General features: G+C 35.6%; 1 protein-coding gene across 1 annotated transcript in view; it reads right to left on the minus strand.

Moving 5' to 3' along the window:
* The window catches only part of LOC117330735 (LLGL scribble cell polarity complex component 2-like), a 104,000-nt gene that overhangs the window by 37,920 nt on the left and 47,992 nt on the right, over window positions 1-18,088 (minus strand). The window contains 3 exon segments of the mRNA XM_033889195.1: window positions 5,180-5,212; window positions 14,764-14,868; window positions 15,121-15,258. Of these exon segments, the coding sequence (XP_033745086.1) occupies window positions 5,180-5,212; window positions 14,764-14,868; window positions 15,121-15,258 (276 nt within the window).

The following is an 18,088-nucleotide window of genomic DNA, read 5'->3' on the forward strand; positions in this document are numbered from 1 at the left end:
ATTACTACTGTTCGTTAAAAATTTTCTCTAAATTATTACTTTTGAATATATTAAATCTCAAGGAGAATTAGATTAAGTTGTTCTGATAGTATTCAAGAAATCAATGCTTTGAAATATATGAACTATATTTTTGTACGCATGAATGGCGCACCTGCTGAGTAAACCGACAGACGGAAGTCGGCGGCTTGGGAAACCCCTTCGCGTTGTTTACTTAGTGTAATTTAGCGGGATTACGATAAAACTATTACCGGCATGATTGATATGTGTCAATTTTACACATATTGTATCCGAAAAGTACGTCCGTTTTGGAACAACGTGATGTCATATTTTTGTTGATCCTGATAAAATTCTGTGCACTTTTTAGAGAACAATTGACATTTTATAATACAAGTATTAGTTATTTCAGGTACGTCCCTGCAGAGACGTATATCTATCTATCTATCTATCACATATACCTCTCTGGTTACTTTGTATTTGAAAATATTTTGGACTTATCATTATGTCATATGGAAGCCTACAGGGAATACTGTTTTTCAGGATATATCTTGCATGATGAATGTGGCCGATCGATTTCTTTGTTTTTGCTCCATGATTTATTAGTGAATCGATTATAACAAATATATAAATTTATTCAATATTTCCTGAAAGCTTAATGTATTCTGAATGACTTAATGAAAGTTATTATCATTCTATCATTAACACTGGTTATCGTAACCAATTGTTGATGAGAATTTTTTTTATTAAAATTTGAACTACAGTTTTTTTTTTACTGATATGATTAATTTTTAGAGTTAATGGTGCTCAAGTTACCAAAGAAACTGTAAGACCTTACGAGGACACTAGGCGTATTTGTCAAATATTAGTCGAGGGAAATGATAATTACGGTCTAAATATATTTACATGGTTATCACTATTCAACTTGGTCGAGATAACCGACCACCCTTTCACGGTCGCGTGCAACACCTGTCTTAGAAGGTGTAATTGATTCAATTTGTAGCCTGTTCCCTCAAACAAAAAGAGATGGTCATGACTCGAAGTGACAACAGATTGTCTGTGATTCAATAACACCATTGCCCAGTTTCGGGTCAACATCACCTGTTCACGCATGAGTGACGATCGATGCTACCCATACTATAATCTCTGCACACGTTTTGAACTGATGCATTTCAGACCCAATACAAAATGGCGTGTTGATCAAGTCTCTAAAACGATCAATGTAGAGAATGATCATGAGTTCATTAATACGTTATTGAAATTTCTTGTGTTTAGAAAGAACTATTTTTACATCTTAAATAAAAAATAATATCGAGAAACAAGTGATCAACTCGGCAGCTAACTAACTACACAGGCTATGCCCATGGCCAGGTAAACAGTACAGGTATGATGGTGACAAAAGCCAACTAATGGTAGCTTCCCACGAAACCCGATCAGATAAAAGGTATGATTGCTGTGGGATGACTCACCCTACCATAGTACTCTATTACACCAGCTCCTGTTTAAAGAAGGCTCATTACAGATCACTTCTTTACGTGGAAAATGGGAATTTAAACGAAAGGGATTTTCTGGCAATAAGGACAACATCCCCTACCCAAACCACGGGCATAGGGTTTAAGCATAAACCGTACATTTCAATTTCAATTCCTTATCAGTCTTGAGAGTACATCTCATCCACATCATATATACAATAACATAGAATATAATTCAAGTCAGCTCTGGTAGAACAATGCAATACATACGACATGATAGTATAGATCAAACTACTAGTTACTAGAAGCCATCAGAGTAGAACGTAGTAAAGATGCGTGGTACAAAAACTTGCCCAGATTACTTAATTCTTTAACATTACCAGGTGCATACATAGATGTACATGTATGTACGTCTCTGACATTACCAGTTACAATAGTAAATTGATTAACTTTCAGACAGAGGGATTAACCAGGATAATGAGGCTTTAGGTTTTATTCTGAGACCGTTTAAAGGAGGGACATTTTAAAATGAAATCGTATTCATCTTCTACGTCATTTTTACAAAAAAAATATCCCAAAATCCTAAATTGTGAGGATCTTTTCTTTGTCGTCCAGTTTCTATTAACAGGTTATGTGAAAGACAAATGTCCATGGAGTTAGTAATGTGTGTACCTCAAACCACCTTAGACATGACTCAGGGATATAACAGGGATATATATCCATATATCCCTGTTTCCTTTTTTTTTTTACCGGCATTGGTTATTGTGACAACATAAAAAGAACAACACACAATAAGATGTGACTGTTTACCCTTCATATTGAAATACCCTTGTCCAGATTTTCCTATAGACATTGTTTATACCCTGTCATAATATATTTGATTTTCTTGCATAAATAAACACGGCCCATGCGCCAGAGCGTTTGCGGTCACTGCCTCTGACCACACTGTAAAGCAAACAATTACACTTATCGCGTGTGACGTAACTATTTCACAAAGGAAAGTGACGCGATCTTATCACGAGCTTTCACACCACAGTGACTCAAACCAGTTACGTCACGGCTGATCTGTAGATGTCAATCCAATATTACGACAAATACACTTATTCAATACTCAGTAGGTTAAATAATCATTAAGTCTGAGGAAATCGAAATATAAGTTACTGTTTGAAAACTTATTATTCCGAGTTGATTACTACAGTCTCATTTACACCACACCATGTGATTTTATATCGGTCACTGAATATATTGTTATCTATTGTTTATTTGTGTAATGAATATATATCAGCTTTTATGTCACCACTGTGGCCTTTTCTACACAGATTTTGTAACTCATGTTATTTTGCAGTGTTCTGTAACGGATAATATCCGTGATAATCTATGGTGTATTATAGCATCCATTTCAAGTATAGAACTAAGTACATATCTGCATTCACTACCTGATTATTCATTAATACATATTTTACTAGGTGGTCCAATGAACCATCAGGTGAATGAATCTGATCATGAAGAATTTAGATTAGAGTCCATATATGCCATTAAACGAATGTTTGATTTGTACACATAATTAATACATGTAGTATCATATATATATATATATATATATATATATGTATATATATATATATTTATGTACATGGAATATAAGACATATATATTACTCAACTTATATCTACGATAATTAACTACATGCATATGTATATAACATTATATTGTGAACTCGCATGCACTTTTTTGCTTGATATCACTATGTAAATAGTCACGTATCATCTACGTTACATTGATTGTATTTGTATTATCATGCTCTTCTTTGTGGAGGAAATAAAGATGATAATAATATCTGCGAACAGATTGTTTGGCGGTTTCGGTCTACCGGTGCCACCTGTGAAGGCAGGTGATGTAATTATATCGACACAAGGAGGCGTCGCTAATATACAACAACATTTCGGTTAGGTGTCAGAAATATTTCTCCGATAATTAGTACACACGAATGGTTAATTAAGACTGCGTCCGGGCGTGATATTGCATATGCAGGTGACACGGCGATGTATATAATACACACACATGCCGATGAGCAATGTCTTGTGAATTGTTTATATGAAATCGAAAGAAAACACGCGACGAAAGCAAATAATAACAAAAAAAATCTATGATAACAGTAATAGATAGCATTGTCACAATAACAATAGGATCGCCAGCCCCATTACATGTACAGATAGTCCTGCCGATTAAGTAAATGGATTGACGAGTATTACCTCAGGACCTGGCATGGCATTCTTGACATTTTTAGGGCCAATTGGAGTGGTCACTAACTAGTAGCCCCCAGGTGTCGGTTGACCGCCGGATGTCCAACATAAGTACATGTCTATAGTTAACCAGGTGTATTACTGAAAAGATAAAATAAAAAACAAATATTGATTGGCCTTTAGTGTGATGGTATTATACCGGCGGTAATGTACCCTGTAAAGCGGAAGTGGAAAAGGCTACCTACATTCTGAAGTACAATGGAGAAGGTTACCTGCATTTGTCTGGCGATTTTTATTGTTAGATAATCAGCATTATATGCATAATATGAATCTTAACTGTGGGTTATGAAAAGTCAAGTACGTAGTGTTACAGCACGGTGTTACGGAGACGGTTAGGCAACTATTGGACTGTTAATCGTTTTAATTCCACTTTACTTCCATTGGTAGAACAGCACATGTTTACTCAAACGCCTTACTGAAAAATAAATAAGATAACATTATATGTTTTATAAAGAGGTTTGGTTTATATTTATGAAATCATCAGAATTCTAAAACTTGTGATCACAATTTACGAGACGAAGAAGTGGCATGTTTTGTGACCACTATGTATTTGATACAAACGAGTATTTTAACCCCTCCCGCCGTACGTAAGATGGGAGTGGAATCAGGGGCTAGACTGGCCCCTCTCTAGAATTTTCTTAAAACAAACAAACTTAGGACTTAGGGACTGGTGGCCAGTCTAAATCGGGGCATGCAATGTATTCATCCAGTTCAAAATCCATGCCATCACTGTAGTGTGCAAAGGTCAGCAATGAAAATAGATCGAACGTATATGAACTTGGGTGAGCTAGTATTTCAGTGTTTGAAGGTGAAGGCTACTGTTGGTTTATAAATATATAGAAAATACATTAACCAATTCTTATACATCATAAACTGAATCATGTATGGATAAGGATTGTACATCATTACAACTTCAGAGTTAAATATATGGTACAGTTTAATTCATTTTTGCTCTGCCGTTTATACAACTGTTTCTTTCTTCTAGGACTCGTCAGTGATTGCTAAGGACATGTTCGCAACAGTACGATATACTGGTGCGAAGTCACTATACCGGAAATTACACATTATCTACATCTCCAAAGAAGAGGCTGTAGTCCAAAAGTCGCATTTCATATAAATGTTTAATTTCTCATCGTGCATCTTTGTATTGTCATATATTTTTATTGTTCACTAATTCAATAAGTCTTTCTGTTCTATTTCCCAGTGGTCTGAACACAAGATCTTCATCGGACGAATCCATATATCCTATCTTTATATGGAATAGTTCTCATCTATACAGCCCGCGGGAATATGGCATTAGGGAAACACAGACGGAATGAGGAATACCAGTGTCTATGGCTACATCTTTGAATAGACTCGCCATTTCGTATACATGTATAACAAGCAGGGGAGATTCAAACATTCAATGACAATATTGATTACGATATGTCCATTGGTACACACCTACTTACTGTTGAAATATTATGGAATTAACAAGGAAGACAAATGGCATTGCGTTTATCCGCGAACAGATTGGTCGGGGAAAACAAATAAGCTATAAATGATGATCATTAATATGCATTAACATGTCTGTCGACAGATTCTGACGTACAAACATTAGACACGGTGGCTGGATCTATATGTATGTAAGACTAATTGCTTTCTAATCAATATACAAAAAAACCTGAAATCGACATCATCACCAAGTTATAATGAATGCATATGAGTTAGTAACATACGTTAAATATTTCTACTAATCATACCGACTCATGTTATTAGTTAATCAGGTCGACTTATACAACTAGTCTACTTAATCGACCATTTGAAACAAACGTGAGAAAACGACAGGCTTTTAGTCAGATGTCGTCTGTCTATTTCATTGGTGCTAATAAGTTAGTTCAAGGTAAACCCGATATGTGGTCGTCTAGCTTTTAACCTAAGATCAAAGAGGCCGACACACAGGTACCGTATCTGATGGCACGCCACCCATCTGTACAGATGATCGGTTCGATAAAAGACCCCGAAGCCCCCGAAGGAGTAGTGCCTGCGATATCTCTTGTTCATGTCTATCACTTTAGAACACAGGCGATTGCTTTTTTTTTGGTTTGTGTTTATAAACAAGAGTTGTCCTTGGTTGATACGGCTCTGTCTTCCTCTATTCATATAACGGATTTAATAGGTTAAGCAACCTATGTTAACTGTATGCCTGGAATTCTGTTGTCGCAGGGACGTAGTTGTGTAGCCATTTTTCTATCTCGATAAAGACTTCCAACCAGTAAAAAATATTCTAATATTGACATTTCAACGCATTGGAAATTACTAATTAGGTATAAAATATTATAAGCGGGATACAGTATTACTATAAGTGAGATCCCCTGTATACAGTATATCAATAAAGGAATATACATTTGTAATCAGAATATCGAGATGACGCCACAAAAAAAAAAAAAAAAAATAAGTTGATTCAACAAAACTATACATGTACACGTCTCAAGACAACACCGACGCTGCTTCAACAGACCGTCGCCATGTGAACTACTTCTAAAGACAGTGTATTTGCTTCACCATGACCATTCTGACGTAACAATATCGCATATCTACTCACATATCCAAGTCCGCGGAGTGATGTACACACATGAACATTGGCGTTCCTTCATACGGACATTGGTACCGTGTTGTTTTTATGAGAACATTGGCGTTCCTTCATACGGACATTGGTACCGTGTTGTTTTTATGAGAACATTGGCGTTCCTTCATACGGACATTGGTACCGTGTTGTTTTTATGAGAACATTGGCGTTCCTTCATACGGACATTGGTACCGTGTTGTTTTTATGAGAACATTGGCGTTCCTTCATACGGACATTGGTACCGTGTTGTTTTTATGAGAACATTGGCGTTCCTTCATACGGACATTGGTACCGTGTTGTTTTTATGAGAACATTGGCGTTCCTTCATACGGACATTGGTACCGTGTTGTTTTTATGAGAACATTGGCGTTCATTCATACGGACATTGGTACCGTGTTGTTTTTATGAGAACATTAGCGTTCCTTCATACGGACATTGGTACCGTGTTGTTTTTATGAGAACATTAGCGTTCCTTCATACGGACATTGGTAATGTGTTGTTTTTATGAGAACATTGGCGTTCATTTATACGGACATTGGTACTGTGTTGTTTTTATGAGAACATTAGCGTTCCTTCATACGGACATTGGTACTGTGTTGTTTTTATGAGAACATTAGCGTTCCTTCATACCGGCATTGGTACTGTGTTGTTTTTATGAGAATATTGGCGTTCCTTCATACGGACATTGGTACTGTGTTGTTTTTATGAGAACATTAGCGTTCCTTCATTCCGACATTGGTACTGTGTTGTTTTTATGAGAACATTAGCGTTCCTTCATACGGACATTGGTACGGTGTTGTTTTTATGAGAACATTAGTGTTCCTTCATACGGACATTGGTACTGTGTTGTTTTTATGAGAACATTGGCGTTCCTTCATACGGACATTGGTACTGTGTTGTTTTTATGAGAACATTGGCGTTCCTTCATACGGACATTGGTACTGTGTTGTTTTTATGAGAACATTGGCGTTCCTTCATACGGACATTGGTACCGTGTTGTTTTTACGAGAACATTGGCGTTCCTTCATACGGACATTGGTACCGTGTTGTTTTTATGAGAACATTAGCGTTCCTTCATACGGACATTGGTACCGTGTTGTTTTTATGAGAACATTGGCGTTCCTTCATACGGACATTGGTACCGTGTTGTTTTACGAGAACATTGGCGTTCCTTCATACGGACATTGGTACTGTGTTGTTTTTATGAGAACATTGGCGTTCCTTCATACGGACATTGGTACCGTGTTGTTTTACGAGAACATTGGCGTTCCTTCATACGGACATTGGTACCGTGTTGTTTTTATGAGAACATTAGCGTTCCTTCATACCGACATTGGTACTGTGTTGTTTTTATGAGAACATTGGCGTTCCTTCATACGGACATTGGTACCGTGTTGTTTTTATGAGAACATTGGCGTTCCTCCATACCGACATTGGTACCGTGTTGTTTTTATGAGAACATTGGCGTTCCTTCATACCGACATTGGTACTGTGTTGTTTTTATGAGAACATTGGCGTTCCTTCATACGGACATTGGTACAGTGTTGTTTTACGAGAACATTGGTGTTCCTTCATAAGGACATTGGTACTGTGTTGTTTTACGAGAACATTGAACAGCATTACTTGATACTGATACGAATCACCGCATCGACAAATCACATTACTATACTAAAATACATCAATACATAGAAAAAGTTCCATCGGAAACTCCACTATATTGATTGTACAACTATATCGGTTCAAAACGTTATCAAATTTTCAGAACATTGATGTGGTACGCGGTTGATTACGAAGAAATTAATTATGACACACCGTGAAACTAATATAATTTTGAAGTACACATTTAGTGTTTATACATTTTCGAGTGGCTGACGCACGCAATATCAATAGTAACCGAAGGGTGTCAAGGATATCGAGAAAAAGCTGTTTTGTGTGTACCAATCATAAGGAAGCAGATAAAGGACAATGACATCACTAGTCTGTCGTGCAACTGCACGTCCGCGTAGTTTGTAAGTCAATTTATCACCGTTCCTATGTCAAAGGAACGCGATAACGTTCACAGTTAAAACACGTAGACAAGAGATTTTCCAAACAGACGTGTATGACATATTCAACGACATAGTGTGAGGACGACCTTCACCTTTGTGTAGTCTACCTGTACCGCGATGAATCATGCACGAAGCTGGTGTACATAACATACTTTAACCCGAACCTCCATAAACATACAATATATAGTATACACTATAAAAATATTCTAATCGATGTATTAGGTTTGAAATTTAAATCAGATGTAAAATATTATTAGTTGATACAGTTCATCAAATATATATCGACAATGCCCTACCACGCAGCTTTCCGCCACAGTCGTCAGTGTTTTTAACAGCCGTTTTATGGAGTTTCTATGGTGAGGTGCTGCATTCCCCTTCCTCTGATCGGTCGTAAAACCCAGGAGCTGTCCATAGACCTAATTAGACCGGTTCTGGGGAGGGTATAAAACGCCCATTTAGGTGTGAGTGTTGACTTTCCCTAAGTGGGCACGCTAAGTAGTTACAATTAATTCGATCTTATCAAGGGTGACGACTAAGAGCTTGTACACCAATATAACGGGGACCTGTTAAAACGGATTTCATCGGTTAGTTGGAGTTGGCGATGGATTCAAGGACAATGTCTGGTCACAGGGACTTGGTACACATTTTAAAACTGTTTATATATGTGTGTATTATACGTACATTGCCTCTGTTCTTGAGAAATCTTACAATGTTCCTGTGTGCTTGACGAATACACTGTTCATGTAATTTTAATATTTGAATACATGAACCAAGAATTTTCACCCTCGATTCAGATTGAATCTAGACATTTTTATCGATATCCTGTATATGTAGTGGTAGGACTAGAACAGTTTTTATCAAGATAATGTACATTTATGGTGCACGGTTTTAGTATTAAACCGGTTTGATAATTAACGAATAGACAAATACAAAAAGCAGTTCACAGAAAATAACCCACTGGCGATGACCTAATTACAGACGAGATAAACTACAATGCATAGCAAGGCGTTACGTTGTACTCAAGATTACTTGTGCATGGTTGTTATGAGTTTACTTGCTTTAAGCATGCAGTTGTGACATTTGTAACTGTGTAAATGAAGCACCGACAAATACCTGTTAGGCAACATTGCCATTTATATTTAATTACATTTTGTTTCTACCAGATACAGGACATAGAAGTCATAGACATCGGTAAAATTGGGCAACAAGGCACCTACGACGATGGCTTTGGATACCAGAGATTTTCTTTTGCAGCACAACAGAACAACGAAATTTCAGCTGCCATTTTCTTCCATTGTAGATGAGGTCAAGACACGGTCGGCGAGATTCAACATGATCCTCAAAGACTCAGAGACGAGAAAGTCAGCAGGGGTCGAAGTGATGACGGCGAGGAAGTTGTCAGCATCCAGGGCAGAGAAAGAGTCACGTCCGAGACACAATGATAATGCCGACGCTGCGAGTCAGAGCAGACAAGGACTATGACAACAGGGCAGAACCTGACGGATGGGCGATATCACCAGTGGTGTAACAAATTAGATGGGAAAGCAGTCACGTCAGAACAGAGATGGACAACCAAGGGTCATGGCCATCATGGGAAACAAGTAAAAGGAGACTTACATTGGACAACAAATGGGAGTACACACCGTGACAGCTCCAATTCATCTTGAAGGGAGTATACGACGTTATTCCAACGCCAGCAAATCTACCGAACTGGAGTCCGACAGTGGGAAAGCTGGACCAAATACTGCCGTTCTGCAACAAAGCAGATATCGCTGGAGACACGACCAGGGACAGCAGACAGATTCGTCAGCTTCGTCAGAGAAGGAGAGCAGCCGAAGAACAAACCAGGTAGGACAGGAACAACTGGTATTTTTGGAGGAGCCAACCATTGGACGTTAACGGTAAATGGAAAAGAAGCTTGCCTTGGCTAGAATAGTATAGCGAACCCTCCACCCCATCCTGAAACCAGACATGCATCTTCAGTCCAGCTCTACACAGAAACCTGTCTTAGTGGATCTGACAGTACAAGGGAGACCAGAAAACGAGGCCCACGAAAGGAAGCATACTGGAAGATAATAGGGGTGATCGGTGTTCAGGGAAAAGCACGTACAAAGGCCATCAACAACATGGCACAAGCAGCAGAGAGGGGCATCCTGTTGACTAAGGAGAGATCAAAGACCCTGAAATCCAGGCCATGGAGGATAGGAGACTGAGCACTTCTTGCTGACACCATCTTGAGGATATTCTGAGTTAAGGGTTGAAACATCCAGCAATTGATGACTTGACTCAATGACCAGCAGCATAAAATCATAACTGTTTGCAGGTACTGTGACGAGAAAGAGAAATGTAATAAAATACTTGTATGCATTGGTCTTTCTGTAGCCTATAGTCTGTGTATCCGTCGACTCCATCTTCCTACTGATGGAAACTTTGGTGGTTTGATAGCGGACCCAGCCATTAAATATCAAAGGAAGCTGACCATCTGCAGCTATAATATTCTTTTACTGTCAACAAAACAAGACAATTACCACAAAGTATTTGTTGTTTTTTATTTGCATTTTCTTTGCTGTTTTTCTAACGACAGACCTACTGGTGATAACATATTTGAATGTTAGAGGTGATTCTCTGTAACCACGGCAACAACACCTCGAAACTAACAGGGCTGGTTTGTTCAACATACTGTCTTTGAATAATGTCTTAAAGGCACTCATTAGACAATAACAAACCATTCAATGGTCAAACACAAACCATGACCAATCTCATATTTCATTTACCTGTTTTAAGTTTTTTAACTGATATATATATGCAACAATCTGGGCTGGAAATCTGATGAAAATTTCAACAAAAATATGAACAAATTATTTTCTATTAAAATGCATTGAATAATTAGCAAAGTAACAAGAATATGAACTAATTTATGTAACCGAGAACAGTACGTGACGAATTGTTTGACTGAATACTTTAATGAAATAACAAGAATTCAATGGAATGACATTCTGCTAAAATGCGTATCTCTCTTGATTAATTAAAAACACCAGAAGAAAAAATCCTTTCTGATTGAGAAGCATTTTAATATGTTGATTTTGAATATTGAATGTTTATACACACCAGTGCTGAAAGAGTTATTACCAATGCCTAAAATCCAACCAAATATCATGTTCTTTACCGAAAATTGAACCGTAGTATTCCAGATCATGAATTGCACATTTGATAATCCACACATCAAATTTGGTCAAGGAAACCAAGCTAAATACAAAAAAAAACAAACACCCAAATCTAAATTCCGATACTCACAGGAAGACAAAGTATCGGCCATGAGCGGATACATTATTGACTTCAATGTCACACATGTGATACACATTTTAGGTCATATAAAAGGTGACACATATAAAAGGTGACATTTTATCAATCTTCCTTTGGTGCATCTTATTATTTTTCCATACAACACTTGCATTTTTTCACTTAATTTATTTGCAACATTTCGAAAAACAGAGAAAAAAACTGTGTACTTATACGAAAACAGTTACATTCATATTATATTTGTGACAACATTATGACACACAACAGTACTCATAACCCAGGAGTTACAAAATATTTCGGTTTTACACAGGAACTTGGCACAGATCCTCCACCCCATGACCTTGATAATGTATCATAATTCATATCAAGGGATTGTGAGTTTAGGAATTGTTGCCAAGTCCCTGAGAGTTTTCACACACTATGTCCTATCTTCATTAACATTTCAAAGGTTTCAATAGTCATCTTTATAGTCACAATATACTTTTCTTTATTTCATAAGTCTATCAAAACAATTGATTAAAATTGTAAAAATACTAATTTAAATAATTCTGCAATTTTTCTGAGGATATGGAAAATTGACCATGCTCAACATGGAAACAATCACAGTATAATCAGTACTCTTTAAGTTAGGTTCCGGCTTGCAGAACGGAATGTGTCTGTAATAAATATGGTAGCCTATAATATAAGTTTGGATAGATTTGAATAAATAATAAATTGTTACAATTTCAAATATATAACATAGGCACTGCCCATTTATGTAAATTTACTAATGTAAATTAAAAAAAAAATCATGATTTACATTACCTGGTTAATCAATTAACACATTGAATTTATCTATTAGCTAAATACATGATTTGTTTAAATGGAAATCAAATTTGTTGGAAATAAAAACACAGTTATATTTATTTATTAAGTTATTGTTGGAAAATAAATAAACAAATAATGGGCTATTTCACATCATCACAATCATACAAAAACATGCAACCACCAGTCATATTCATCATGACAGGTGACTTTTAAAATCTGTAGAAGACTGTTTTTAGAAATTGTCTGAAATATGTTATATGTACTGTAGGACATGGCACAAAACACAGACTTAAAATATTAATCTAAGTCTCTACACCAACCAATCAGACTAGAACTACCACGAAATGAGGGTGATAATGGGGTTTTCTTTATTTTTAAGTTAATTTTAAATGTCTATATTGACTATAAGATGAGAATTTCAGCATTTAAAAAAAGAAAAATAGATAAGGAGAAAAAAATGAAGAAACTCGTTCCTATAAACACGTTTTACTACACGACAGTGGTACAGCTATCTCCATAACATTTTCACTGTTAAAATGACGCATCAGACAAGTATTTTTTTTCATCAAATATTTCAATTCTGACTACTACCATTTTTATTTGAGACAATTGTTCCAGTAGTTCATCACAGAACATTAAAAATAGAAAACATAAAAAACACACACAAACAAACCAGGTAATTACTTGGAATACATCAAATGTAGATTACTCTTGCAAATGGCTATGGTAGTTGTGATAAAATTATTGGATTCTCTGAAACAATCATATATAAGTTTATACTAGTTATCTCCCTTGGAGATATGTCGCTAAATATATGCGAGTTACCTCCCTTACATCGCACCTCCCATTTACACTTCTCTCAACATGTACAAATCTACCACCATACATTACCGTATCAAAATATGAAAAAAAAACTAAGATTTTTTCAAAGATATAAAACCTGACACACAGACAAATTAAATAACAATTTATGCAATCACATGTGTGAATCAATGATTTTTAAAACCATTATTTTATCAAATATTTCTCTCTATGAAAAATAGGTATTCTGCACTTAAATGTGTTCATAGGATGGAATGGTTTGTATATCACTGGTTTGTTGTATAAAAATACAGAGTTGAGCATATATTAAGGCAAGCACAGCAATGTGTCTCCCTTTTTATACTGTATCAGTACAGTGTATGTAAGTAAAATGCCAGATTTAAGTGGTCCACTGTAGTATGATCCAGATTGTACAGTGGACATATTATGGCCTACAAGTAGGAGTCACTGGTCATTTATACAATGACCAATGGAAACAACAAACTTTATAATATTTATTTACATTTTCATACAAGTAGATACTGTCGATGCCATAAAGGTGTTTTCTGAGTTGGTAAAATGAGAACTATCAAACTAATGTAATGTAATAACGATTTTGTAAAAAAAAAAAATAATCATACAAATACATTTTTGTATCTATAACGTTTTCTGCAATTGTTTCTGGTTTGTATTGAGGTGTGTCCTACTCTGCATTTTTTTCTGATTTGTATTAGGTTCTGTCCTACCTGTAGTGGAAACAAATCAAATGCTTGCTCTTTGTTCTAATTGATGTTAAGTATAATATACAATTCCTGCTAGGAATGTCTAAAGTCATGCTTGTTTAAAATGAAGTTAAACCACATTTCGACATTTTTACCACCGATATATATTAGGCTTCCAATGTATTTATGGATTTATTTGATATGGTATGTCTCTCTTTTCTTAGGATATCAACTTTAAATCCTAATATTGCACATTCTGAAAAGCAACTTGACAAACCTAGGATATAATTTCCATGTATATCTGTTTAGTGTTGTCGGTCCACACTTCAGTAGTGTAGAGGAAACCCAGACAATTCTCCAGCCCGTGGCTATAGCAGATCTAGTACAGTGGACAAATATCACATTTATAAAATGTGACCCTGTCCCAGGACCTGCTATACATTCGGGTGTATTCTAGCTAGTCCTTGGCAGTGTGGTCAGGAAAATCCAGCATTGTATATAAAACAGGAGATGCTCTCAACTTCTTCCAAATGATATTTACGAGAAATTTCTAATGTTGGACGACATGCATGATATTTAAACAATGCCACTTCAGAATCTCCAACGTAGAACAATTTCAATATTGGAGTATTGATATCACAGAAATTTGTCAACAATAAATAAAAACAACTTTCAATGTTAGTACAAGCACTGTTTAAACTCTCACACTTCCAACAGGGTGGGGTTCATCTCCATTATTCGTAGGAGTATCCGGTCGACGTAAGCCTCCAGACGAATATTGATATCTGTTTGTTTTCTCAACTTGTCCATCAACTGAAGTAAACATAAAAAATTATAAACATTATCAAAATGTAAAAAAAAAAAAAAAAATTCAGGAAGTTATCATAAATATGTCAGCCAATCAAAATCTAGTATAATTTATGAAAGATTTCCAAATTAAATGTAAAATAGTTTTCTACAACGATATTACTATAAGTTAATTAGAATAATTCATTGAACTTTAACAGTAATTAAGTTCAATCTCTACACAACTAAAAGGGAGCTAACTCTTGAAACCCAAGTTACCTCCTCTTTGGTGAGATGGTCGAGTTCTGCAGCCAAAGAGTTTTCCTTATTCTGGACTAGAGAGCGTCCCTCCTCCAAACAATTGGTGAGAAGCTGGGCACTCAGGTCCTCATTTGTGTCATGGAGAGCTTTGTTCTCCTACAAAGTTAATAAATATTGGTCAATAAATTCAAACATGTGTATAATGAGTTCTAATATCCAGGAAATATCTAATTCAATATAATTTTCCTTACTTTTTTATTTGTAGTACATTGTATTGTGATAATTACAGATTAAGTCTTCATTTACAGCTATACACTTGTACAAGGTTATTTATTGCTTTTTTATGCCCTTGTATACAGGTTCATGAATGATTTAGGCCAAAAAATATAGCAAGTGTTTCCTGTTTGCATATTCTAGGGTTGGTAGGTGGTTATTGTTGCCTTTATTATTTAACAGATTATATAGGAGAGCGATAGACTTTGGCAGGACTTCCTTGAAAATTGTAAGAAAAATTGTGTTAGCACAAAACTTCCAAAAGTTCCCACATTAACTCCACTTAAGCATAAATATAATCCCTGGAATTCAAGCTTATGAAGAAACAGAACAATTTTGGGGAATTTTTCATAATGCAGCTCCTTGGATAGATAACACTATACATGTAGATATAACAAACTTCCTCAAGACAGGTATCATATAGGCAGCCATCTATGTATAATAAATTGTACTCAAATAATTCTAAAATTTGAATGAGGAAACATTGCTTTGGCTTCCCTAATACATATTTTTGGTTCAACAATCTGTCTTGAGTAGTTTTTTCTTTTATCAATTAAATGTAGTTAACTTTTTTAATATTTTCAACAGATCATGACAACTGTGACACTGATTTGTCGGCTTTAATCTAGCATCTACATAAACTTATCATTGTTTAATCTTGACTTCAATGAGCAAAGATTGAACAGAAACCCTTCCTGAAAGCAAGCAGACAAAATCTGGCCTCCAACAAGCTATCCTGGCCACAGACATAAAACAATTTCATTTTAAATGTAGATTCAGACATTTGAATAAAACCTGTCCTAAATACCTGGTAATATATTCAGATCACAGTATGATGCAAAAATAGTGACTGATGAAAATTGAGTTACTAACTGAAGCAATTAAACTTGTTTTTCACAAAGCATGTGTATTTCAGTTATGTCCCATGCACAATATCAAGGTAAGTGAAATACAATGTTTATATCATGCATTTTTTTCACCCAGTTAATTGATATGCCACACATGCTTGCAAGCTAAGTATATTTATGGGAAATGCATCATACAGTTACTGTATGGACAAACATGTCTGTTCCAGTTAAGATTTATCTGACATAGCTATTGGAGACATATAACTGTTAATGTCTGAATCTTTTGTACACATATAATCAAATATAGAAAACCTGTTCCCAAAACACAAGTTTACAAAAGCTACTTCTACCAGTAAACCACATCAAGAATATCAAGGTTAAGAAAGGGTATGGAAATTTTACTCAGATGAGAAGATTAAGTATGTGTGTGGAAATTTTGGAGTGTTAATCCAGTTCCAATGGTAGGGGGGATAACTCTAAAGGTAAGAACTAAGAAGTCTCAATGTTAAAACTTTATGATAGAATGACACTGATAGCACTGTTGATCTTGTTCATCAAACTGTTTTAATAATTTGGTACTGATGGTTTCAGTCAGGGTCATTTTGAGACAGGGTTGCCATGTTAGTAGTCAGTAGTGGTGGTGGCTATCTCACAAGATATCTAAAACAATTACAGTGATGTATCTTGACAAGCACAACAGCAAAGAATGGTTGATAGCCTCAGCTACCTGAGAAATACAAACTAGACCGGATAGTGATAAACCTAAGATGTTTACCTGAGGTTGTGCTAACCATGCTATATACTATCACGTGACTTGGTACATGTATCTGTATGTCTAGGCCCTATATCAGTGGTTTTACAGGAAATTATTTAAGAGTACATCAACTTTTCTTTTTGGAAAATCTTATTGTGTTATGTTGCAGTGTACAACAACCCAAGCTATCTGACGAGCATGGAACAAATCCTCTGAGATTTCAACAACTTAAAAACAACTATGATCCCTGACGATATAAAGACAAGTTCTGGTTAGTATGAAATTCTCTGTTCATTTCTTTTGCACGAGTACAAGTAGCAAATTTCATCCTGTGCAATGCAAGTGTTTAAATTCATAAATACAGAAATAAATCTTAAAAATTGAAAACTGAAACAGAAAAATACAACAGGCAAACAAAACAACAAAGAGCTAGTTCACACAGTGCGTGAGTGCTTGTTCAGTGTTTCACGGTCATGGAATTTACATCTATAACCATAGTACAACTGTCACCAGAAGCAGCCAAGATGCAGTTTTAGAGAAATGGGGAGATAATCCTATATAGATAAGATATACAGCCACTATGTTAAGTTTTAGAAATACAAACCTTGCTTAAAGTCCTCCATTCAACGGTTAAGGCCTTGTGTAATGAAAATGGTATTGATATAAAAACCAAGACCCAATTGTACACATACATATATAGATATTACAAGTAGATGTAAGAGAAATCTACTGACAAATTGTTATATAAATAGATAATACAGAGATGCTTGTGAAAACAATATTACAAAAATATCATAAAGGTTGTTTTTTCCTATGGCTCAAACTTTTGCAGTTTTGCCAATCTATTAAGTAAAAGGGTGCATTTTTTGCATAAATTTTGATACTGACACCAACCTCCTCTTAGATGTTACTTTCAAAGAATCTACTTTTTGTGATTTTATGTAATCGTCAAAAGTAGCAAAAAGTGGAGCCCCTTGAAAATAACAACATTTATGAAGGCTTTCAGCATTTTATTAGAATCTGAATATCAGATTGTTGTTTCTCTAACAAAAACAAAACTAGTTAGTAGCCTGAAGCCAATCACTACCCCAAACTAATAACAGTCTGTCAC

Source organism: Pecten maximus, chromosome 1 (genome assembly GCF_902652985.1).
Source record: "Pecten maximus chromosome 1, xPecMax1.1, whole genome shotgun sequence".
In the NCBI taxonomy this organism is placed as follows: Eukaryota; Metazoa; Mollusca; class Bivalvia; order Pectinida; family Pectinidae; genus Pecten; species Pecten maximus.